The 25,424-nt window shown below is 41.8% G+C and overlaps 1 protein-coding gene across 1 annotated transcript in view; it reads left to right on the top strand.

The window, feature by feature from the left end:
• The first annotated feature begins 10,902 nt into the window (after positions 1-10,902).
• The window catches only part of npnta (nephronectin a), a 122,314-nt gene continuing 107,792 nt past the window's right edge, over positions 10,903-25,424 (top strand). Inside the window, exon 1 of the mRNA XM_062995300.1 lies at positions 10,903-11,076. Within this exon, the coding sequence (XP_062851370.1) occupies positions 11,012-11,076 (65 nt within the window). The 5' untranslated portion in view covers positions 10,903-11,011. The remainder of the gene's footprint in view (positions 11,077-25,424) is intronic.

Genomic DNA, 25,424 nt, shown 5'->3' with positions numbered 1-25,424 from the left:
TTTATTTGATGTCAGACAGGATGAACCTGAGATATTTCATGTTTTATCTGCTCAACTTCATTTCATTTATTAATAAACATCCATTCCTGTATTTCAGGCCTGCAACACATTCCAAAAAAGTTGGGACAGTAAAGCATTTACCACTTTGTAATGTTGCCGTTCCTTTTCACCACACTTAAAATCTGACCACAATACAATGGTCCATCCCAGATGCCTCAGAGCCCAGAGAAGTCGATGCCGCTTCTGGACATGGTTAACAAAAGGCTTCTTTTTTGCACTGTAAAGTGTTAAGTATAATTTGTGCAGTAACTCTGTATTGTAGAGCTTGATGAAGGTTTGATAAACTAATCCCTCACCCATGTGGTTATATCAGCTAGTGTTGAGTCGTGGTTCTTGATGCAGTGCGTCTGAGGGATGGAAGATCACGAGCGTTCAGCTTAAGTTTGCACCCTTGGCCTTTATGCACTGAAATTCCTCCCGATTCCTTGAATTGTTTAATGATATTCTGCACTGTAGAGGGAGAACATGCAAATCCCTTCTAATCTTTCTTTGAGGTTCATTGTTTTTAAACATTTCAATAATTTTCTCACACATTTGTGGACAAACTGGATCCTCTGATCATCTTTACTCATCAGAGACTCTCAGCCTTTCCTGGATGCTGCTTTTGTATCAAACCATGATTACAATCACCTGTTTGGAATCACATCATTATTTAGTTTTCACCTCATTACTAGCCCTAAATTGCCCCCATCCCAACTTTTTTTGGAATGTGTTGCAGGCCTGAAATGCAGGAATGGATGTTTATTAATAAATGAAATGAAGTTGAGCAGATAAAACATGAAATATCTCAGGTTCATCCTGTCTGACATCAAATAAAAGTCAAAGTAAATGTAAGAAACTCTGTGTTTTTATTTTTCTGATTTGGGGTTGTATAATGAGTAGTATTTTATCCATTATCTTGACGTTCTTCTACACAGAACAAACCTCACAATCAGTTATTATTGATTCTTTATGTGTTTGTTTTAGTCCCAGCTGACTGTTCTTCTTTTCCCAGCAGCATTATATAAATATGATTGTTTTTCATTGAGCATCTTTTTTAAGGGTTTGTATAATAAATCTATAAACCTCTGGAGGTTTTTATCTTTTTATTTTATGGCTCATTCCACACGTTCCTTTTATAGTCCTTTTTTCTGAGATGTGTGATCTTGTGTGACTGTTTACAGCGATGCCTGTTAGCAGCACACGTCCACGAAATGACGCTTCCCCTTCCAGAGAAGTGTGTTTAGCGCAACAGCTCGTGTGATTGAGACTTTGTGGAGAATGCTACTACACAAGAAAAAAAAACAAGCCCTGGCATTTCACACTGCGGCTGGCGCGCTTGTCTCGGCACCTTTCGGAAGGAAAAGGAAGCATTTGAGACGTGTGCCAGCACCATGCAATTTTCTCCCTGGCGGAGCCTGAGAACAGCCTGTGATCAGACTTAAATGCATCTGTGACAGAATGATGGACACAGAAAGGAAACAGATTCTGTACGACCACTTATCACGAAAGCATCGCTGTTATTTTCCGTTACAAACATACCGGGTCTGGATCACAACCTGGTGAACTGCTGATGCCCGCTGCTGACCTGGGCAGCTGCCCAAGCAGAGAGGATTTTACCTGACATTGAGCTTTAGAAGGCAGATCATTGAGACGCTCTAGTTAGACAGCGATTATGTCCGCTGAGTTATGCCAAGTTCACACTACACAACATTCCAAGTCGTCAGATCTCTGTACAGTTCACACTACACAACTGGATCTCTTACAATCGGGAGCCTTTTAAGTCCTTGTGTATTTCACACTACACGACTGATCGGCGATAGGGGGTCACACACTACACCATCTATAACCAGGAGGAATCACAGGCGAGTCTGTCCGGTCTCCCAAACTACGTTTAGTCATGAAAACACACACGAGAAGTGACGAGGGGTTTAATGATACCACGTCTAAAAATACACGTCAACAAGTAGCGAGCGATCTGAGTTGTTTGTGTGCTGATATGCAGCGTAAAAGCAAGTAGGAAAAATAAATGAATCTGAGTGGATTTGGCAACATGACCAGCAGGGATCGTCTGTTCTGTAGTGAGTCGGAGGTTAATAAATATTTTTTGCAATGCAACGTGGGTATTATGATTTGGCGTGGACGATAAGATCATGAATACTGTAAAGCTTGTGTGTGTGCCGATGTATTCTGATACAAATTATATTCTGCCCCTGTCCCACGTTTTTACACTCCTCCCCCGGGTTTCCCCTCACCCTCCCCTCACCTCAGGGTATCCTGCGTTCTCATTGGCTGTAGTTCGACATAGCACCCGCTGCCACTCGCAACCTGCTCGCAATGCTTTTCATGCTACATGATTTTGAGTCTGCGACAGGTCCAGATATTTAACATGCAAGATATTCGTCTCGAGTTGCAGAGCGACTTCACATAGACGCATTTTACGTCATCCTGTGCGCACTCCCGAGAAGGAGGCTGTTCAAAATCCTAGATGCCTTAATACCCTCACTAGTAAGGTATCTTAAAATTTCAACTGTATTTTGACTCAAGAATGAGGGAGCGTCCGATGCTGCCTTAGCGGTGAAGGCAATCGCAGCATTCAGTGCGACACAACTTTTCTCACAGAAAAATAAAAAATATGGTGGACGGTGCGGAGAAACGAACGAGTTATTTTCAAACGTAAATAAATTATTATTGATATTTCATTTGTATAATCTTGCACCCGTGTCGTTTATTTGCAAGTTTGGGCTTGTCAGTGAATTTAACCGTTTTCGGTACACAGAGGGAGATGTTAATTGACATGCTAGTGTGTTATGCCACCTCATCCCATTGGTTTAAATGGCATGAGGCTAACTGTGTTAGCTTAGTTAGCGAAACCCGATGTTATCGCTGTCTAAGTAGTGAGTTCAAATAAACCTACCTTATAAGTTGATGACTTATTAGAATCCTCTCTACTGAGGCAGCCGACTATGTAGGCAGTAAGACAGCAAGGCAGCTCACTAGGTTTTCAAATACACCGGAGCTCCTGGAAGAAAACCCACACAGACACGGGGAGAACATGCAAACCTGATACAGGGAGGACCCTGGCCGCCCCACCTGAGATTCAAACTCAGGACCTTCTTGCTGTAAGGTGACAGTGCTACCCACCGAGCCACCGTGCCACACTGACACTCCAATGACATGCATTACATCTGTATGTAAACATTTGATTTGAATAGTAATAAGTATCATGATCATGTTCATTACTCTAGCCATAGCAGTGCTGTCAACCGGTTAGGCATCTACACACACGGTGACTGTGGCTGTGTGTTGGCTGGGCAAAACGTCTGGGGTGTGGTTCTGCATTGCGTCCAGTGATTCCAGGGAAACCTGACCCACCACGACCCTGACCAGGATAAAGTGGGGATAAACCAATAAAATGATAATAATGATGACAAACCTTGAAACAAAATCTTTTTACCTCCTTCCTGCACATTGAGGTTTTGAACTTATACTCATGTCATGGGGGCGGCATGGGGCCTTGGTGGGTCGCCTCACAGCAAGAAGGTTCTGGGTTTGATTCCCAGGTGGAGCGGTCCGGGTCCTTTCTGTGTGGAGTTTGCATGTTCTCTGCATGTCTCCGTGGGTTTCCATGACTGTGTTTGATGTTAAACTTCAACTGATAAATCATGGGTAACCAGCAACTACCGTTCCTGTCATGAATGTAACCAAAGTGTAAAACATGTTAAAATCCTAATAAACAAACAAACTCACCTGATGGGTTTTATTAGATGCACGTTCGTCCTCGTTCACCTTTGCTTAGATGCATAAAGGAAAAACCTCACGGTTACGTTAGTATTTAAACTGTGTATTTGAATAAGTGTTTGTGTGTGTATAAATATATAAAAATGCCTCCGGTGCTCTGATGTACCTGGTCTGAGCTTGTCAGAAACACAAGAACGTTTGGCTCATGCACAGAGAAACTTCCACTGAATAACAAACAGCGTCTATAACTGCTGGGAAAAGCTGTTTACTGAAGTGAGTTCATTATGTTTCAGAGGGGTTTTGTTTTTAATGTAATTTTACCATATGAACTATATACAGTATATACGTATATATGTATATATATATATATATATATATATATATATATATATATATATATATATACGGTATATATACAGTATATATATATATATATATATATACCGTATATACATACTCTGATCAGCCATAACATTAAAACCACCTCCTTGTTTCTACACTCACTGTCCATTTTATCAACTTCACTTACCATATAGAAGCACTTTCCATCTGTTTCTCCGCATACTTTTTAAATCTGCTTCCACCCTGTTCTTTAATGGTCAGGACCCCCATCATTCTCAGCACTGCAGTGACACTGACATGGTGGTGGTGTGTTAGTGTGTGTTGTGCTGGTATGAGTGGATCAGACACAGCAGCGCTGCTGGAGTTTTTACATACTGTGTCCACTCACTGTCCACTCTGTTAGACACTCCTACCTAGTTGGTCCACCTTGTAGATGTAAAGTCAGAGACGATCGCTCATCTATTGCTGCTGTTTGGGTTGGTCACCTTCTAGACCTTCATCAGTGGTCACAGGACACTGCCCACGGGGCGCTGTCGGCTGGATGTTTTCAGTTGGTGGAATATTCTCAGTCCTGCAGTGACAGTGAGGTGTTTAAAAACTCCAGCAGCGCTGCTGTGTCTTATTCACTCATACCAGCACAACACACACTAACACACCACCACCATGTCAGTGTCACTGCAGTGCTGAGAATGATCCACCACCTAAATAATACCTGCTCTGTGGTGGTCCTGTGAGAGTCCTGACCATTGAAGAACAGCATGAAAGGGGGCTAACAAAGCATGCAGAGAAACAGATGGACTACAGTCAGTAATTGTAGAACTACAAAGTGCTTCTATATGGTAAGTGGAGCTGATAAAATGGACAGTGAGTGTAGAAACAAGGAGGTGGTTTTAGTGTTATGGCTGATCAGTGTAAATATACGAGGGGTCTTCAAAAAGTTTCCACACTTTTTAAACTCTGTTTATTACAAATTTTAAAAACAAACTAAATCACTTTTCTACGTCGTCACTTTCTGATGCATTTTTCCAGCCTTGTACCAACTGTTTAATGCTGTCAGCAAAAAAGGTTTTTGGTTGAGCTCGTAGCCACTGATGTAGCGCTGCTTTCACATCATCATCATCACATGAAAATCTTCTTCTCCTTAAAGCTTCTTTGAGAGTCCAAAAAGGTGGAAATCAGATCAAAAGGATCATCCTTTTATACCCGATCATGATTCTCTCACCTGTTACCAAATCACCTGATTATTGTGGAATCTTTCAAAAGTACTTAACCTCTGTCCCAACTTTTTAAAATGTGTTGTAGGTATTAAATCCCACAGTTTTTTTTATACGAGGGATCTTCAAAATGTTTCAGCCCTTTTATATTCTGGTTGGAAGTGGTGAGGGTGGTAGGAGGAGTAATCGGTCATGTCTGAGAGACTGAGAGACGCTTATAGTCTGGAAGAAGTCCTAGAAGATTCTGGAGTGGCCGTCACAATATATGGCCGTCTCCAACACTATAAAAAAAAAAACAAAGAATACCCAAGATTATAAGTAATCTGGAGGCCATTGCCCATGTGGAATGGGCTAAGAATCCTCAGGAACACTGCCAGAGTATTCATTGTGACTTCCACCTTTTTGGACGCTCAAAGAAGCTTTAAGGGGAAAAAGATTTTCATGTGATGATGTGAAAGTAGCGCTGCATCAGTGGTTACGAGCTCAACCGAAAACATTTTTGCTGACGGCATTAAAAAGTTGGTACGACGCTGGAAAAATGGATCGTAAAACATGACGTTAAAATCCTAATAAACAAACAAACAAATAATCACTTGAGGATCATACATGAAATATCAACAGATCTGCAACCATCAAAATGTAAATATTCAAATGCCAGTCAGAGAAAACTCTAACCAGTGCATCAGACTAATCTGTGGCCTAATACTTCACTACACCTGCATGAATGATGGCAGGTTTGATGTAAATGAGGGTGATCTGGGACGTATCATACACACATGATATGGAAATTAGGGGCAGGGGTGGCTCACTCGCCTGAAACTAATTCATCAAATATGCTTAATTCTGCGCTCGATTTAATGTCATGTGATAGTTCAGTGAATGAAATGCATGAGTAGATCTTTCTGGGTGCTCAAATCTGCACTTGGTTTAGTACAACTTTGAAGGTTGATGAAAGATAATGATGGGACTTTATGCTTATACACAGAAACAAAAAGTATTTAATTATGAGAATAAACATAGAAATTCTACAATTACTGACTGTAGTCCATCTGTTTCTCTACATACTTTTTTAGCCTGCTTTCAACCTGTTCTTCAGTGGTCAGGACCACCACAGAGCAGGTATTATTTAGGTGGTGGATCATTCTCAGCACTGCAGTGACACTGACATGGTGGTGGTGTGTTAGCGTGTGTTGTGCTGGTATGAGTGGATCAGACACAGCAGCGCTGCTGGAGTTTTTAAATACCGTGTCCACTCACTGTCCACTCTATTAGACACGCCTACCTAATTGGTCCACCTTGTAGATGTAAAGTCAGAGACGATCGCTCATCTATTGCTGCTGTTTGAGTTGGTCATCTTCTAGACCTTCATCAGTGGTCACAAGACGCTGCCCACGGGGCGCTGTCGGCTGGATATTTCTGGTTGGTGGACTATTCTCAGTCTCCAGCAGCATTGCTGTGTCTGATCCACTCATACCAGCACAGTGACTGCAGTGCTGAGAATGATCCACCACCTAAATAATACCTGCTCTGTGGTGGTCCTGTTGGGGTCCTGACCATTGAAGAACAGCATGAAAGGGGGCTAACAAAGCATGCAGAGAAACAGATGGACTACAGTCAGTAATTGTAGAACTACAAAGTGCTTCTATATGGTAGGTGGAGCTGATAAAATGGACAGTAAGTGAAGAAACAAGGAGGTGGTTTTAATGTTATGGTTGATCAGTTTATAAGACTGAGCACAATAAATGAACTGTGTGTTTTGTTGTAGTGGTTAAATATTTAGCACTGTGGCTCGATGTTTCTCTTATATAATTGATAAAGGTTTGAGGGTCTCTGTACCCACAGAGAAGTGTTCCATTTTCTATTAATTTTTTATGGGGATTTAGGTGAGGAGATTGGAGAGGCCATGCACGCACTTAACTTTTTTAGAAATCATTTTTTTATTATTGTACCTTTATTTATACCTAAAAAATACCTAAAAATACAAATTCTGCTGGTGTGGTGACTCACGGCTCCATGTTCATTATCTCTGCATACCTTCATTATCTTCAACCCCCCTGAAAACATTTCACCTGGTAGAGCGAGTACTTTGATTGGCCCCCATGTGTGTGAGTGAATCATTGAAGGGGTGAATGTGTGATGCCCTGCAATAGATTGGTTCGACGTCCAGGGTGTGTTACTGTCCAATGCTTGTGTTTGTTTCTAGGTGACACCAGACCTCGGTCAGGAGAATGTGGTTACAATAAATGATAGGATTGCAGATGTGTTGCTTTTTAAATAATTCACCACCCTGCAATGTTTTGCTCCTTCTACAAATAATAAACGTACAAATGCATGCTAAAGAGGCAAACACTAACGAAGCTTCTGGCATTAGGGGTAATTATAATAAGTAGCATAAGTGCACCTTATTTCTGCTGCATTTACAATAACATCTGGTTGGAGTAGAGTAAAGAATAAATATGTATTTATGCCAGCTGTCACTGCGTAACGCGCTGCTGTAAGTGTCTATAAAATTAAGCAACCCCATTTAAGCTGTTTTAGCCTCCTGGTGTCCTGTTGTGAACGAAAATTATACTAATTTACAGCAGTAAGTTTAAACCTTACTCCAAAACATCGGATGCAAAGTAGAAATGCACCCTGGGTTGGGCACCCGCTTGTTTCACTTTTCCTGGGTTACTTCCAGGTACCCTGGTAATCTCTCACCTCCCAGAAACATGCCAGGTGGAGGACTGGCTGCTCTAACTGGACCCTTTTTCTCAAACATTTGCACGGTCTGAGGTAGTATTAACAGCTTAGATGTTGTGTGTATTAGATTGGTAATACATGCATTAAATATACAAGAATGAATGGGTTAATTAACTGTATAAATTGTACATTCATATGTTAATAAGCCTACTTGAAAATACAATATGTGATGCCCTGTGTTGGACTAGCACCCTGTACAGGAAATATTTCATCTCTGCACCAGGGGACAGCTTCGGACTCCGGAATGACCATATTCAAGAAAAGTTGGGTCCAGTTAATAAATAAGGACTACGGCATGGTGGCTCAGTGGGCAGCACTGTCTCCTCACAGCAAGAAGATCCTGGGTTCGCTCCCCAGGTGGGGCGGTCCGGGACCTTTCTGTGTGGAGTTTGCATGTTCTCCCCGTGTCTGTGTGGGTTTCCTCCAGCAGTCCAAAGATGTGCAAGTGAGGTAATTTAGAGATACAAAATTGTCCACGTTTGACATTAAACTTGTGAACTGATGAATCTTGTGTAATGAGTAACTACCGTTCCTGTCATGAATGTAACCAAAGTGTAAAACATGACGTTAAAATTCTAATAACATTTTTACTTTAAATTATTAATTTTGAGGCCAGTTCATTCCCAATTCAAGAGATCCACCAGGCCTAATCCAGAATCCTAGTCTTCAGGTCTAATAAATGAGAGAAAGGTGAGTACATTCAGGAACCTGAATCAATAACTAAAACTGCAGAATTATGGGTTGTTTTGAAGTGAAATGTAAAAGAATTAAAGACAAAAAAAAGATAAATACATTTACACAAAAGGGAAGTGTGATGCACAGCTTGGACATTCTGAATATGTTTAGATTATAAGTGTAAATGAATTAGTGGCTAAAAATGATTTAATTCATTTTTTTCACAGATTGGGACCCGCAGGGTTGGATGGCACACCCGGGACGTTTCACTATTCAGCATGTGTTATGTTTTATCATTAGTGTATTTAAAATTATGTTCACAGAAAGTTAAAAATATATCTGTTGGGTAATGGATTGACATTCCGTCCGGGGTGTATTACTGCATTGCATTCAGTCATGCAGGGGAAAACAGACCCACTGTGACCATGACCAGGATAAAACAGTGGTAAAACATGAAAATGAAATGAAATTATTCATTTCTTTAGACAAGCTTGTTGTCTTTAAGAGTTAACTCTGAACAGGGCTGCACATGGCGTATTGGGTACAGTTGTCACCTCACAGCATGAAGGCCCTGGGTTTGTGTCTGTGTGAAGTTTGCATGTTCTCCCTGTGTCCCTGAGGGTTTCCTCCTGGTGCTGTGGTCTCCTTTTTCACCGTGACCCTGACCAAGCGGTGGTAAAACAGACAATGAGTGACTTCAGACAACAATTTCAATTCGTGTATCTCCCAGAATCTAACTAACAGTACAGGGTGTCCATAAAGTCTGGACACATAGGAAATATCACTAACTATAACTATATGTTTACTAAAATGCAAGGGCGGCACGATGGCTCAGTGGGTAGCACTGTCGCCTCACAGTAAGAAGGTTCTGGGTTTGATCCCCAGGTGAGGCGGTCCAGGTCTGTGTGGAGTTTGCATGTTCTCCCTGTGTCTGTGTGGGTTTCCGCCGAGCACTCCGGTTTCCTCCCACAGTCCAAAGACATGCAAGTGAGGTGAATTGGAGACACTGAATTGTCCATGACTGTGTTTGATATTAAACTTGTGAACTGATGAATCTTGTGTAATGAGTAACTACCATTCCTGTCATGAATGTAACCAAAGTGTAAAACATGACGTTAAAATTCTAATAAACAAACAAACAACTTCCAGGTAGCCTGATTATCTCTCACCTCCCAAAAACATGCCAGGAGGGGGACTGGCTGCTCTAACTGGACCATTTTTTGTCAGTAAATGTGTGATGCTCCATTTTATCCTGGTGATCAAATCCAGGATGCATTTAATGCTTGCTCCCAGTGTTTTCTAGACAAGCTCCAACCCATTGAAAAAATTAATGAGTTAATTAATTAATTCATTTGTAAATTAATATATTAATAGATCCGTTTGAAAAATATGTGATGCCCTGTGTTGGACTAAATAATAACTAAAGTACAGGGTGTAACTATCAATCAATTTCCTCGACTTTTTCTTGTTAGGGGTCGCCGGCGGATCATGATCCGCATTATTGATTTGGCACAGTTTTTACGCCGGATGCCCTTCCTGACACGACCCTCTCTATTTATCTATGGGACCGGCACTACAATGCACTGGTTTGTGCATCTAGCGACTAGGTACCTATAGGACAATTCAGTGTCTCCAATTAGCCTGGCTGCATGTTTTTGGACTGTGGGAGGAAACCGGAGCACCCAGAGGAAACCCACGCAGACACGGGGAGAACATGCAAACTCCGCACAGAAAGGACCCGGACCGCCCCACCTGGGGATCGAACCCAGGACCTTCTTGATGTGAGGCGACAGCGCTAACAGGATGTAACTATATGTTTACTAAAATACACACACATCTTGTTGCATCACAAATAGTGGAAAACACATTGAAATGGTATTGATTAATATTCTAATGATTTTCTAATGAAAATATGAATTTGCCTATGTGTCCAGACTTTAGGGACATCCTGTTAAACGAAATGCTGTAGTATATCTTTAAGTGAGTCGTTCAGGGAACCGACTCCTCAGTGAATCCCTGGTCTCGGATTAGAACCAGCAGAGTGCACTCGGCTCCACAGGCTCTCAGTGGCGGTATAAAGGGGGCAGTGGATCTTATCGTGGGATCAGTTGAGTTCACACCTCCTGGACGAAGTGTGAGCACACACACCAGTGTGATTTTCACATGCTGGACACACCGCGACCCTCCTGGTTGTTTTAGTACCGGCGTGTTTCGGAATTATCTGGCTGAGTGGGATTTTGTCGGGAAGGCGCACTGAGATGTTGCTGAAGTTGATGGTGTTGTGGATTTGCTGGATCGGAGTGAGATCTGAGTTTGATGGGAGGTAAGCAAAGCGGCATGAACAGCTCCTCATCTGCTTGTTTTAGTTCTTGATATGTTTGTGCGGGCTGCAATGTTTGTGTGTGCAAAAAGTGCGCAAAAACGCGTGCGTACTGATTCTATCTGCGCACTATTTTGATGATTTATTCTAGTGTGTTTTGTGTTTAATATGATACATAAATAATCAGCATTTTAAATCACTAGTTCGTTCAGACTCACAATTTGGTTTGGCTTTAGGTTGGAATTAAACTCAACTAAGGAGAACTGATGTTAGAATTGCGCCAGAGAAGGCAACATTACTTTGCGCGTCTTTATTAGCGGCCGCAAATTATTTATCAATGTCATTTCTTTTTAATATAAGGTATATTCCTAAATACATTTAATTTAATTTTCTATCAACTGAGGTGTTTTTATTATCTGATGAATTTTGTGCAGTATTTAAATCCCTGTTGTATAAAACATGTCAGAAATGTTTGGAATGTAAGTGCAGCCTAAATTAATTTATTAAAACGACTCAAAGTGACTCAGACACGAAGTGCCTGGTTTTAGTTTCAAGTCTGAACACGAAAAGCCGAACTATGTGAGGAGGAGCTACTTCAATTTACCAAGATCTCCAGAGTTTTAAGCTTTACTGAGATTTAAACCGGGTCACAGGTTGGGGACCGCAGGGTTGTGTGAGGCTCCACCAAGTGTGTGATTGTGCTGTGTTTTTATTTTTTTTAATTTTTTTTTTTTTTATTTAATTGCCATTATCACACATTGACAGGCAATTAACATTATTGAACAAAAACACCTTGAGATCGGGCTTCACTGACATACATGGTACAGAAATAGAACACATACACATCCATCTATACATTGTATCTATTCATACATACATAAATACATAAACACAAGTATCCCCCCCCTCCCCAAAAAAAAATAAAAGGAAGGTAACAGAAAAAGGGCCATCTAATTGAGGTAAGTAATCACAGGTGTCCATCTTCTTATAAAAATCGGTAGTTTTAATCAGTAGTTTTAATTGTAGCTGTGCAGTCATGTGTTCCATCATATAAACATCCTTGACTTTTTGTAACGATTGACCAGTGGTGGGGGGGATCAGGCTTCATCCAGTAAATAGTAATTATTTTTCTTGCAATCATCAACAAAACATGCATTATATAACACTGATCAGTGGAAAACATATAATCAGGTAATACTTCCAACAAGAACAGTAGTGGGTCCAGGGGAATCTGGAGTTCCAGGATTTTCTCCATCTCCTGTTTAACATTGTTCCAGAATGTCCGAATTTTTGGACAATCCCAAAAGATATGGGTATGGTCTCTGACCATATCACACTTTCTCCAGCATTTATTCGTAGCATTATTTTTAAAAACACAAGTAACAAACGGTGTCCTGAAATATCTCATTTTAACCTTCCAATCAAACTCTTATAGCTCCATAGCTGGCTCCCAATCCCCCTGTGACATCTGGAACATATATTTCCCCAAACTTCATCATCCAGCACTGTATTCAGTTCCAGTTCCCATCGTCCTTTAATGTGCTGTGTTCCTTTATCGGTTTATCTAAAATTATGTTCTAGTTTACTTTTAAGATTTATATTAAAATAGAAATATAAGAAAATGTTTTTATTGGAATCATTTACAATATTAGCTTACTTGTACCAATATTTACAGTCCAATATTAATTTTATGTGATTTATAATTTGAGCAACTGTATTAAACCTTTTAATCTTGTCAATAAAGAACAATAAATCATTTATTTAGTCATGTCTACTAGCTGCTTAATCCTGGACAGAGTGGTGGAGGGTGCCAGTTAGTTGTAGGATCATACATTTACACACTCATCCATTCAATCACTCACACAAAGCCAATTTATCATCTGCATGTTTCTGAAAGATAAGAGAAAATCAACATACCCAGACAGAAACCCATACTGACTCTGGAAGAACATCCACAACTCTTTACAGACAGTGACCTAAAGCATGGATTGAAGAATGCCCTTATTTGTCATATACACTGATCAGCCATAACATAAACCACCTCCTTGTTTCTACACTCACTGTCCATTTTATCAGCTCCACTTACCATATAGAAGCACTTTGTAGTTCTACAATTACTGACTGTAGTCCATCTGTTTCTCTACATACATTTTAGCCCCCTTTCATGCTGTTCTTCAATGGTCAGGACCCCCACAGGACCACCACAGAGCAGGTATTATTTAGGTGGTGGATCATTCTCAGCACTGCAGTGACACTGACATGGTGGTGGTGTGTTAGTGTGTGTTGTGCTGGTATGCTTGGATCAGACACAGCAGCGCTGCTGGAGTTTTTAAATACCGTGTCCACTCACTGGCCACTCTATTAGACACTCCTACCTGGTTGGTCCACCTTGTAGATGTAAAGTCAGAGACGATCGCTCATCTATTGCTGCTGTTTGAGTTGGTCATCTTCTAGACCTTCATCAGTGGTCACAGGACGCTGCCCCTATTCTTAGTCCAGCAGTGACAGTGAGGTCACTTACACTAACACACCACCATTATGTCAGTGTCACTGCAGTGCTGAGAATCACCCACCACCTAAATAATACCTGCTCTGTGGTGGTCCTGTGGGGGTCTTGACCATTGAAGAACAGAATAAAAGGGGGCTAACAAAGCATGCAGAGAAACAGATGGACTACAGTCAGTAATTGTAGAACTACAAAGTGCTTCTATATGGTAAGTGGAGCTGATAAAATGGACAGTGAGTGTAGAAACAAGGAGGTGGTTTTAATGTTATGGCTGATCGGTGTACACATCTACACGTGTAAAGCAAAATAAAATTCTGTTTCCACATATCTCAGCTTGTTTGGAATATGAGCAGGGTCTTGTGCAGGGTCAGCATTAATTGATAGCCCAAAGCTCTATGCACTAGGCTACCACTGTCACATAGAACTGTCGACACTGAATAACATTATTTATAAGAATCAGGAAATTGTATCTACAGAAGCACTTTAAAGAGCATGGTCATAAAAAGGGTAACTCCCAGGTTTTATTTACCAGGTTTACTGATTGTTCTGAGCTCTGGAAAGCTTTATCCAGATTGTGTCTGATATTATTGTTTTTTAAACCTAGACAGACATGATTTTGGTTTTGTGTTTGCAGAAATGTTCCAGTGAGAAAATAAATGCCTGTATTCTATATTTATCTGCAGAAGATATGATAATTTAGGATATTTTGTTCATTATTAACTATTGGAATATTTGAGACAATTTGTGCTTTGAATTTTTGTACTTTTTTTATGTACATCCTGGTCAAAAGAACAGTATCTTTATTTGGTTCTGTTTTGCAGATTGGCTGATTGTTTATGTCTAGATTATCAATAATATTAATTGTTTTCTCTTTTAATAACAAAAAAGATTAAAAAGCCACTTGTGCAGCTGGTGCAGCTGTAAATTATGCTTTCCTCCACCTCTGGGATTCAGGGTTTGAATCCCCAGAAGCACTATCGGCTGGCAGGCATCTACACTCGGACACGATTGGCTACGTCTGTGTGGTGGTACTGCATAGCACCTAGTGATTCCAGGAGAACTGGACCCACTGCAATGCTGACCAGGATAAAGCTGTGGTAAAACATAAAAATAAATGAATTAATATTTTTACCAGGTCTTTACCTGACCCCTGTGAGATATGTCTGATTAGATAGTGGTGCATGATTGGGATGCTATATACTGTGAGCCTTTAACTCCCTTTTTTGAGCTTAAAACATTTACAGGACACTGTTCAGTCCATTGGTGCGTGGTGGTTAAGCTAAACCACCATCACCTAGATCTCAGCGGTTATATCAGCCAGCCGAACATCTACACAGACATTGGCTTTGTTTGGGCTTAGATTGGAGGGGGGGTGGATTATTTTAAATTGTTGTGGCACCCCTGGAGCAGACAGGGTAAAGGACTTTGCTGAAGAGCCCAACCAGCTGCATAGCAGAGCCTGTATTTGAACCGACAATCTTCCAATTGACAGCCCAAAGCTCTACCCACTAGGCTACCACTGTCCCATGGAACTCAGTACCTCAGGAACTGTGTTATTTTATTATTGACATTATTTGACAGGTGTGGTTTAGTGGTTAAGGTGCTGGACTAGTAATCCAAAGGTTGCTGGTTCAAGCCCCACCACTGCCAGGTTGCCACTGTTGGGCCCTTAAGCAAGGCCCTTAATCCTCAATTGCTTAGACAATATACTGTCACAGTACTGTAAGTCACTTTGGATAAAAGCATCTGCTAAATGCTGAAAATGTAAAATGTAAATGTATTTGGGTGTGGATTGGAGGGGGGTGAATTGCGATGAACTGTTTCCCTGTCCAGGGTATTTCTGCTTTATGACCAGTGTTTCTTGGTGGAAATGGACCAGTCTCGACCCTGACCAGGATAAAGCAGTCACAGAAATGAAATTTAGTCTAACGTATTAGGAAAGCAGCCCTGTATCGTATGAACGAAGTAAAAGCACCGGGCTGTAGTGCTCATTACGTTTACTCTGATTCTGTGCAGCACAGCCAGGCCGTGTAGCGCTTTAATGTTTAAGTCTAAGCGTTTGTAATCGATATGTAATTTAACTGGCAGTCAGTGCAGAGATGATAGAACAGGACTAATGTGATCAAAACTTCTTACTTTTAATTAGCACTTAAGCTGCTGCAGTTTGAATCAGCTATAAAATTTTTGGGGCAGTCTCAGCTCCGTGGTTGCCAATTCAAACCCCAAGTTGCTGCCAAGTTGCCACTGTTGGGCTCCTGAGCAAGGCCCCTAACCCTCAGTACAAACTCTGAGTAGTCGTAATTGTAAGTCGTTTTGGATAAAAGTGTCTGCTAAATGCTCCAAATGTAAAAGTTTATGGATCTATCAGGGCATCCAGTCTGAAACGTGTTGTAGTAATCTAACCTTAAAATCCTAAACACATAGACCAGTTTTAGGGTCTATGTCTAAAGGCGTAGTGGTCAAGGTACTAGACTAGTGGTCAATATGGTGCCAGTTCAAGCCCCACCACTGTTGGTACCCTCTACATGGTCTACAACCCTTAGTTGCTTAGATTTTATTCACTAACAATTGCAGGTCACTTTAGAAAAAGCATCAAATGTTTAATTATTTATTTATTAGGATTTTAACGTCATGTTTTACACACTTTGGTTACATTCATGACAGGAACAGTAGTTACTGGTTACTCAAGATTCATCAATTAATGTTTAATGTCAAACACGCCGCTGTCATGGATGCCGCTCAGGTGGCACAGCGGTAAAACACACGCTAGAACACCAGAGCTGGGCTCTCGAATGCATTGTATCTAATCTCAGATCTGCCATCTGAGCGGCCACATGAACAACGATTGGCCTGTTGTTCATATAGGGGTGGGATATTAAAGACGGATAGGGACTCTCTCATAACTAATGCAATTAAGACCTCTGCTGGCTGATTGAGGCGCCTACACAGAGACGGGAAAAGCGTGATGTCAGGGTGTGTCTCTCCGTACACAGTGCTGAGCTGCACTGCACTCGTCAAAGTGTAGGTGACAAAATGCATACGGTGGCTGCCCATGTGTCGGAGGGGGCGTGGGTTAGCTTTGTTCTCCTCAATCAGAGCAGGGATTGGAGGAAGCGTGATGCAATTGGGCAATTGGATGTGCTAAAGGGGGAGAAAATGTATAAACAAAATATATATAAAAAAACACAGTCATGGACAATTTTGTATCACCAATTTACCTCACTTACATCTTTGTACTGTGGTAGGAAACCGGAGCTCCCGGAGGAAACCCACACAGACACAAGGAGAACATGCCTGGGAATAGAACCCTGGACCTTCTTGCCATCTGCTAAATTTCATGAATGTAAACATTTCAGTGTCACTTAATATAAAATGAAAGTCACAGATGTCACAGTAAAGCCACCAAGTTGTAGCATCATGTTAAACTGTCCCCTGTGACCTCAGATCTGACTAATAATAATCTTATATTCATTGTGTTGAGGTGACAGTGCTACCCACCGTGCCTAGCACTGTCACCTCACAGCAAGATGGTCCTGGGTTCTAACCCCAGGTAGAGCGGCCTGGGTCCTTTCTGTGTGGAGTTTGCATGTTCTCCCCGTGTCTGCGTGGGTTTCCTCCGGGAGCTCCGGTTTCCTCCCACAGTCCCAAAACATGTAGTCAGGTTAATTGGAGACACTGAATTGCCATATAGGTGAATGTGTTTGTGTGTGTGTGTGTGTGTGTGTCTGCCCTATAATGGACTGGCGCCCCGTCCAGGGTGTTACTGTGTGCCTTGTGCCCATTGAAGAGCTGGGATAGCCCCCCCCCCCGCGACCCCAATTGGATAAATGAGTGAGTGAGCGTGTTGATGTGTCGCCAGCATAGCAGTGAAACCGATGACGTGTTTAGGAAGAATTATTTCTAATAGTACAGTAGTGTGTAAAGTGTAAATTCTAGAGGACCGAACACAGAGCCCTGTGGAATACCATTGACATTTGTGAGCTTAGAGCTTATTGTAATGACCACACAAGACACCACATCTTGACCACTTGTCTTGACAGCTCAGAACGAGAGATTAAGGTCTAGGATTCTTAAGTTTAAACACACCCGGTGCGTCGCAGCGCTGGTGATCCACCCGCTTGTCTATTTACGGATACTTGGCATGTGCCAAGACAAGTCAAACATTTTATGCATGCTACATGCACTATAGCGCCATGTAATCCCACAGCGCTATTTTAAAGCTAGTTTCACACACTTGCATCACGCTGGTGTATTAATACACCTAAGCTGAACTTTCCCTGTGTGTTTATTTGGAACTAAGGTCTCCACTTACACCAGTGTTTCCCATCTGTCCAGTACTGGAGTTTTCCTGATCGGCACACATACACTATATTGTCAAAAGTATTCGCTCGTCTGCCTTCACACGCATATGAACTTGAGTGACTCCCATTCTCAATTCATAGGGTTTAATATGATGTCGGCCACCCTTTGCAGCTGTAACAGCTTCAACTCTTCTGGGAAGGCTTTCCACAAGGTTTAGGAGTGTGTTTATGGGAATTTTTGACCATTCTTCCAGAAGCGCATTTGTGAGGTCTGACACTAATGTTGGACGAGAAGGCCCAGCTCACAGTCTCCGCTCTAATTCATCCCAAAGGTGTTCTATCAGGTTGAGGTCAGGACTCTGTGCAGGCCAGTCAAGTTCTTCCACACCAAACTCGCTCATCCACGTCTTTATGGACCTTGTGCTTTGTGCACTGGTGCGCAGTCATGTTGGAACAGGAAGGGGCCATCCCCAAACTCTTCCCACAAAGTTGGGAGCATGAAATTGTCCAAAATCTCTTGGTGTGCTGAAGCATTAAGAGTTCCTTTCACTGGAACTAAGTGGCCGAGCCCGACTCCTGAAAAACAACCCCACACCATAATCCCCCTCCACCAACTTTACACTCGGCACAATACAGTCAGACAAGTACCGTTCTCCTGGCAACCGCCAAACCCAGACTCGTCCATCGGAGTGCCAGACGGAGAAGCGTGATTCATCACTCCAGAGAACACGTCTCCACTGCTCTAGAGTCCAGTGGCGGCGTGCTTTACACCACTGCATTGCGCTTGGTGATGTAAGGCTTGGATGCAGCTCCTCGGCCATGGAAACCCGTTCCATGAAGCTCTACACACTGTTCTTGAGCTAATCTGAAGGCCACATGAAGTTTGAAGGTCTGTAGTGATCGACTCTACAGAAAGTTGGTGACCTCTGCGCACTTTGTGCCTCAGCATCCGCTGACCCGCTCTGTCATTTTACGAGGCTAACACTTCATGGCTGAGTTGCTGTCGTTCCCAATCGCTTCCACTTTGTTATAATAGCACTGACAGTCGACTGTGGAATATTTAGTAGTGAGGAAATTTCACGACACAACTGGTACCACGCTGGAATTCACTGAGCTCCTGAGAGCGACCCTTTCTTTCACTAATGTGTGTAGAAGCAGTCTGCATGCCGAAGGTGCTTGGTTTTATACACCAGTGGCCATGGAAGTGATTGGAACACCTGAATTCAATGATTTGGATGGGTGAGTGAATACTTTTGGCAATATACTGTAGTGTAGATAGAGCAGGGGTGCCCATACTTTTGTGGCTTGAGATCAACTATTTCAGTCGACAGGTCATCTACTTTTTAAAATGGTTAGCCTAAAGTTTTTTAAATGTGCGTCAGTTGCCTGAAAAATCACACTGACCTTATTCTGATGATTTGTACTGAATGGTGTCAGCTAGGTTTATGTAGTCTTTACAGTAGCTGCTGATGCCAATTCTCAAGCAGCTTCCAAGTGTTCATCAGTAAGCGTGGACCCATTTTTACTCACAAGTAGGTTGATCCAAAAAATGCTGTCAAATATGTGGCACATTTTATTATGTTTGGAGATTTTTTCTCATATGAATGTCAGATCGAGGGTTAAAATCTCTCAGTCAGCTTCTTCAACATATGAATGAAACAGCGTCTCTGCAGCGTTCTTGCCTGAATCGAATCGTTTTTGGTTTCTTTGTGCTTGGTTGTGCCCTCATCTTTACAAACTGTGAGCTGTGCTTTAGGCGGGCTGAGGCATAGCTCTGGGAACAAACAGCAAATAAAAGTGGCCACATTTCATGTCAATCACGTTGACCTGTGTGAATGCAGTTGTAGCCTAGTGGTTAAGGTGCTGGTCCAGTAATCAGAAGGTTGCCGGTTCAAACCTCAACACTGCCTGGTTGCTGTTGGACCCTTGAGCAAGGCCCTCAACCCTCAATTGCTTAAATTGTATACTGTCACAGTACTGTAAGTCGCTTTGGATAACAGCGTCTGCTAAATGCTAAAAATGTAAATGAGGTGCGATCTACCAGTGTGCACTGTGCGATCACCGCCTGATGTAGAGTATAAATCTTCACCAATCCTCAATATTACCATGAAAGTCAAGCAGACCTTAAAGTTTCTACAGTAACACTATGCCGCGCCTGCAGTAAAAATCACAAGAATAAAGATTAAATGTTAAAATATGCTCATTCTAAAACAGTTGCAAAGCCACTTCTAAAACTACAACTTTACAGACCACAGTTATCTCCACAGAGACAATCAGAACTGTGGAGAGTAAAGAATCTACCCAGGAGTGGCCCATAAGATTAATGATAAGATTTCTCAGCCCATTGGTTTGAATGGCCTGATGCGAAACTGTGTTAGCTTAGTAAGCGAAATCTGTGGTGGCGTAATCTCTGTCTAAGTAGTGCATCCAAATAATTTTCTCTCCCTTGTAGCACGTCCAAATGCCCGATTGCGTCACGCTTCCTCTCCACCAATGCCGATCCCTGCTGTGATTGAGGAGAACGAAGCTAACCCACGCCCCCTCCGACAAGCGGGCAGCAGCCGTATGCATCTTATCACCTACACTTTGACGAGTGCAATGCGGATCAGCGCTGTGTACGGAGAGACACACCCTGACAGCACTCTTTTCCCATCTCTGTGCAGGCGCCATCAATCAGCCAGCAGAGGTCGTACTTGCATTAGTTAAGAGAGAGTCCCTATTCGACTTAATCCCACCCCTATCTGAACAACAGGCCAGTCGGTGTTCATGTGGTACGATGTATTCGAGATCTCAGCTCTGGTTCCAGCGTGTTTTTATTGTTGCACCACCTGAGCGGTGTTTTTGCTTTATAAGTTGGACGTCTTATTAGAATCCTCTTTGCTGAGGCAGCTGTTTAGGCAGCAAGGCAGCTCACTAGGTTTTCAGACAGACCCAGAGTGTCTGTAAGGGTTTTGTGTTGTCATGATGTGAGGGTTTATATGATTTGTATGGTAGGGCGTGACTGTTATGCTTTTTAAATACCTGAATGTTGTTTCCGTATAGTGCACATCCTCTGTGTGCTGTTTGCTCGTTGCATTTGTAAGGCTGAACTATCATCTTTATTTTAGTTTCATTACTTTCAAAGTACTTTGGGAGAAAACACAGTAAACTTGGCTGTTTTTTGTAGATAAGGAAGGGGGGGGTGAATGTAGGGTGAATTCACCCTACATTAGCCGACCCCAAGCTGTGCCACAAATGGTGGGTCCAGGCATTAAAATGAGAAACACCCAATATAGAGCACAGCGTGTCTTGTAAATAGAATCCGTGTGCACTTATTGGACTGCGGCAAGCTGACATTTCATCGAACCGGCCGGCTAGTGCATGATCAGCATGCGTTAACCCTCCGGCATGCTTTATTAATGCCAAGCGTGATGGAAAGAGCTTGTCATCCGAGTCATTATTTGCCAATTTCCACTGCTTATAAACCTACTTCTCAGCCTCAATCTAAATTCATAGACAGAATATTCACCATGAGCGCACTTTGAGAGAGCCATCCATTATTCCCAGGCCCTTGGCAGGACCGTTTAGAGGCGGTGTCTAATGGGCCGTGCCACACCTGAGGAATGGAGCGCGCCTAAACTGCACGCGGGCGTTTTGTACCGTAACGGCAGCTTTAATCGATACAGAGACTCATTACAGCAGTTTGCTGGAGATTAAGTACTTTTAAGTGTTGTTTGGATAGTTAGTTCAAGGATAAGAGCAGTTGTGCTACACCTAAGTTTGTTTCATTTGTTAATAAACATCCATTCCTGCATTTCAGGCCTGCATTACATTCCAAAAAAAGTTGGGACGGGGGCAATTTAGAGCTAGTAATGAGGTAAAAAAAAAACTAAGTAATATTGTGATTTTAAATAGGTGATTGTAATTAAGATTTAGTACATATGCAGATGATCAGAGTTTCTCCAGTTTGTCCACAAATGTGTGAGAAAATGATTGAAATGTTTAAAAACAATGAACCTCAAAGAAAGATTGGAAGGGATTTGCATATTTCTCCCTCTACGGTGCAGAATATCATTAAACCATTCAAGAAATCAGGAGGAATTTCAGTGCGTAAAGAGCATGGGTGCCTGTGATCTCCGATCCCTCGTTAATATTAATGATCTTATTATTAATGATAATATTAATAGCTGATGTAACCACATGGGCGGGATTGCTTTGATTAACCTATGTTAAGCACTACAATACAGAGTTACGTTCACAAACGTCACTTAAAACTTCACTGTGCAAAACAGAAGGCTTATGTTAACTACTTTCAGAAGCGGCGTCGACTTCCCTGGGCTCTGAGGCATCTAGGATGGACCATCACACAATCAGTATTTCAGACATATTTTAGAAAAGGCCTAACATCTGGATTACTTTACTTGTATGTGATGAAAGCACTGGTGCATTTTTTGCACCTTTGGGTAAAAGTTTATGGTATAAAACGTGTCTTTACGTTTCCGTGATTGTAGCTGCTAATTTCTTCATCTAATACAGTGGTACCTTGAAACTCGGCGTCAGTTGGTTCTGGAAGTGGCGTTGAGTTTAAAAGGCGTTGAGTTTCAAGTAGAGCTGGGCGGTCTGACTGTACATTTGGTATATCGGCCATGATTTCTCATACTGTATGGATTTTTCATATACCGCCATACCGTAGCACAGTTAACACAACAGCTGTAGCTTCACTAGGCAGCAAATCATATAATATTGTTCGCCGCTAAAAGCTTTTTGATGCGCCATGTAGATCAACTCACAAGTTAGCCAGGTAGCGTTAGCATAACAGTGCATAACAGATGAGAGTTTGGACATTATATACTGGACGGTTTGTCAGGGCACGGTTGTTGCAAAAAAGCACACGATTAAGCGACGTTACTACCGCGACGAACATACATCAGTTTAATTGCTATACCGACATTATACCAACAACACCGAAGCAAACTGGAAGCGTAAACATGTAAAGTCGTCCACTTTTCTACAACAGACCTGTGATCAAGTTGTACAATGGAGTCGTACCTCACTATAACTGTGCAATTCATCAGTGGTTACTGAGAGACTGCAAACGTTGTTTTATTTGTTAAAGGGAGCGCTAACGGTAATTGTATAATACTTAAATATTATATTAATAATGAACATTGTTTCAGGTGTACTGATTCCATCATATATTATCACCCTTTTTACGCGAGCCAAACACATCAAGTTTAAGGGAGATGTCAAGCTTAAGGGCACAAATTTCTCAGTTTCAAAGATTTTAAGATTAGGGGACGTAGAGTGATAAGGTACTACTGTAATTACTTTGTATACAGTGGTATACAGTTGGTTCTGGGAGTGGCGTCGAGTTTAAAAGACGTTGAGTTTACTTTAACTTATTAATTCGTGTTTTTTTACACTTGCAGCACGAGACTGAACACCTACCTGACACGTTATTTAGTCATTTCTAACCTTAAGGAGCGAACATCCATAATGATGACATGTGGATATTGTTTGCAGAGAACGGCTGAGTGATTTCCTGCCTGCATCATCAATAAAACCCTGCGCACTACACATCGCTGTGAGGGAACTTCAGCCACACTGTTATATTCTCAGACATATTTAGACTGGGTTTGAGTCAAGACTAAAGGTTTAGGAGTGGCTCAGTCTGCTGTTCTGATGTGAACTTAGTTTTGTACAATCTTAAATCAGAAAAGGTTGGGACAGTGTATGGAAAATGCAAAAAGAAGAGTAAAGGAACAGTGTTTCTTACATCCATTCCTGAATTTCAGGCCTGCAACACGTTCCAAAAAAAGTTGGGACGAGGAAATTTAGGGCTAGTAATGAGGAAAAAAACTAAATAATGATGTGATTTCATTTGCATGTTTCATACTGCCCCAACTCTTTTTGATTTAAAGTATTTATATGTGATTTGGATAATTGTTACATAACCCAGTGCATAACCCACTTACATAATTCCATTAGCACACGGTCAGATGCTCTTATTGTTCTGATAGAGAGAAAAATGTTTTGTTTCCTCTATAACAGCAATGAGTTCAGGTCCTGACTCACCAACACAATACCTACAACATGTTTAACTGTGTCAGACATGCCCTGATTACTCCTGGTTACTCTTGGCTAGCAGTGGTTTCCTTCTTTGCTAGGACAGTTAAATACGAGCGTTCTTTAAAATTTAAAATTTAGGTGGTGGATGATTCTCAGCACTGCAGTGACACTGACACGGTGATGGTGTGTTAGTGTGTGTTGTGCTGGTATGAGTGGATCAGACACAGCAGAGCTGATGGAGTTTTTAAATACCGTGTCCACTCACTGTCCACTCTATTAGACACTCCTACCTGGTTGGTCCACCTTGTAGATGTAAAGTCAGAGACGATCGCTCATCTATTGCTGCTGTTTGAGTCATCTCATGGGGCGCTGTTGGCTTGACATTTTTGGTTGATGGACTGTTCTCTAGCAGTGACAGTGAGGTGATTAAAAACTCCAGGAGCGCTGCTGTGTCTGATCCACACCACCACCATGTCAGTGTCACTGCAGTGCTGAGAATGATCCCCCACCTAAATAATACCTGCTCTGTGGTGGTCCCTTGGGGGTCCTGATCATTGAAGAACAGGGTGAAAGCAGGCTAACAAAGCATGTAGAGAAACAGATGGACTACAGTCAGTAATTGTAGAACTACAAAGTTCTTCTATATGGTAAGTGGAGCTGATAAAATTGACAGTGATTATCAAATATTTTTAGTCATGCTTTAATGTTGATTTAAACTATCCTGTTTTACAACCATCCTTGAAGGCCCGAACCGAAATGTTGCAATCTTTTGGCTCATGGTGGGAACTCCCTACATATTTTATCCATGAGCCACTGCTGCTGGCCCATACGGATCAATAATGCAAATGATGTCTAAGGTAGTGTGTTCTCCCTGTAGATATTTATAGACTGCCTGTGTGTAATATATTGGCATTTCTGTGGGTGGACATATTTTTTGGATACAGGTTAAATATTTTGGATGGATACTGCAGGGGGCTACTAGAATACTGAATAATAAAAATGAGGTGACTCCCGGATCCTGGATATAGCCGACATTCTTCCAACCATCGTACTCAACACAGATACACAAATACAGTTTTCAGACGGAGCTCTGTAGTCACTAGTGGTATTTTTAGAACATGACCTGCGGGCGACTCACGTGGTCCCTGTGGGCGACCAGGTGCCCCAGGGCAAAGATACCTGGGTTCCAGCAGGGGCAAATGTATGGCTGACTTGGTTTTGGTGTTTTTAAGGACATTTGACTCTATGTAAGGATGCATCTCCTAAGCATATAGTGAGTCTGGGGTTTCTTTTCTACTCTGGCAGAGAGACCCCTGGTTTATGTACAGTATGTACAGTATCTTGAGAGCTTATTAAGAGCTTTAATTAATATTCAGAGCTTGTAAAGATCTACGATCTGTTTGTTAATGCTTGTTGCTCAGTCAGCCCTTTTTATTAAGCGATCAATATTACCAGTGATTTTAGGAGGTCATTTCCATAAAGGCACAAAGGTGCTT

Source organism: Trichomycterus rosablanca, chromosome 5 (assembly GCF_030014385.1).
Source record: "Trichomycterus rosablanca isolate fTriRos1 chromosome 5, fTriRos1.hap1, whole genome shotgun sequence".
In the NCBI taxonomy this organism is placed as follows: Eukaryota; Metazoa; Chordata; class Actinopteri; order Siluriformes; family Trichomycteridae; genus Trichomycterus; species Trichomycterus rosablanca.
The sequence above is the reverse complement of the archived record's forward strand: the minus strand, read 5'-3'. Positions and strand labels throughout refer to the sequence as shown.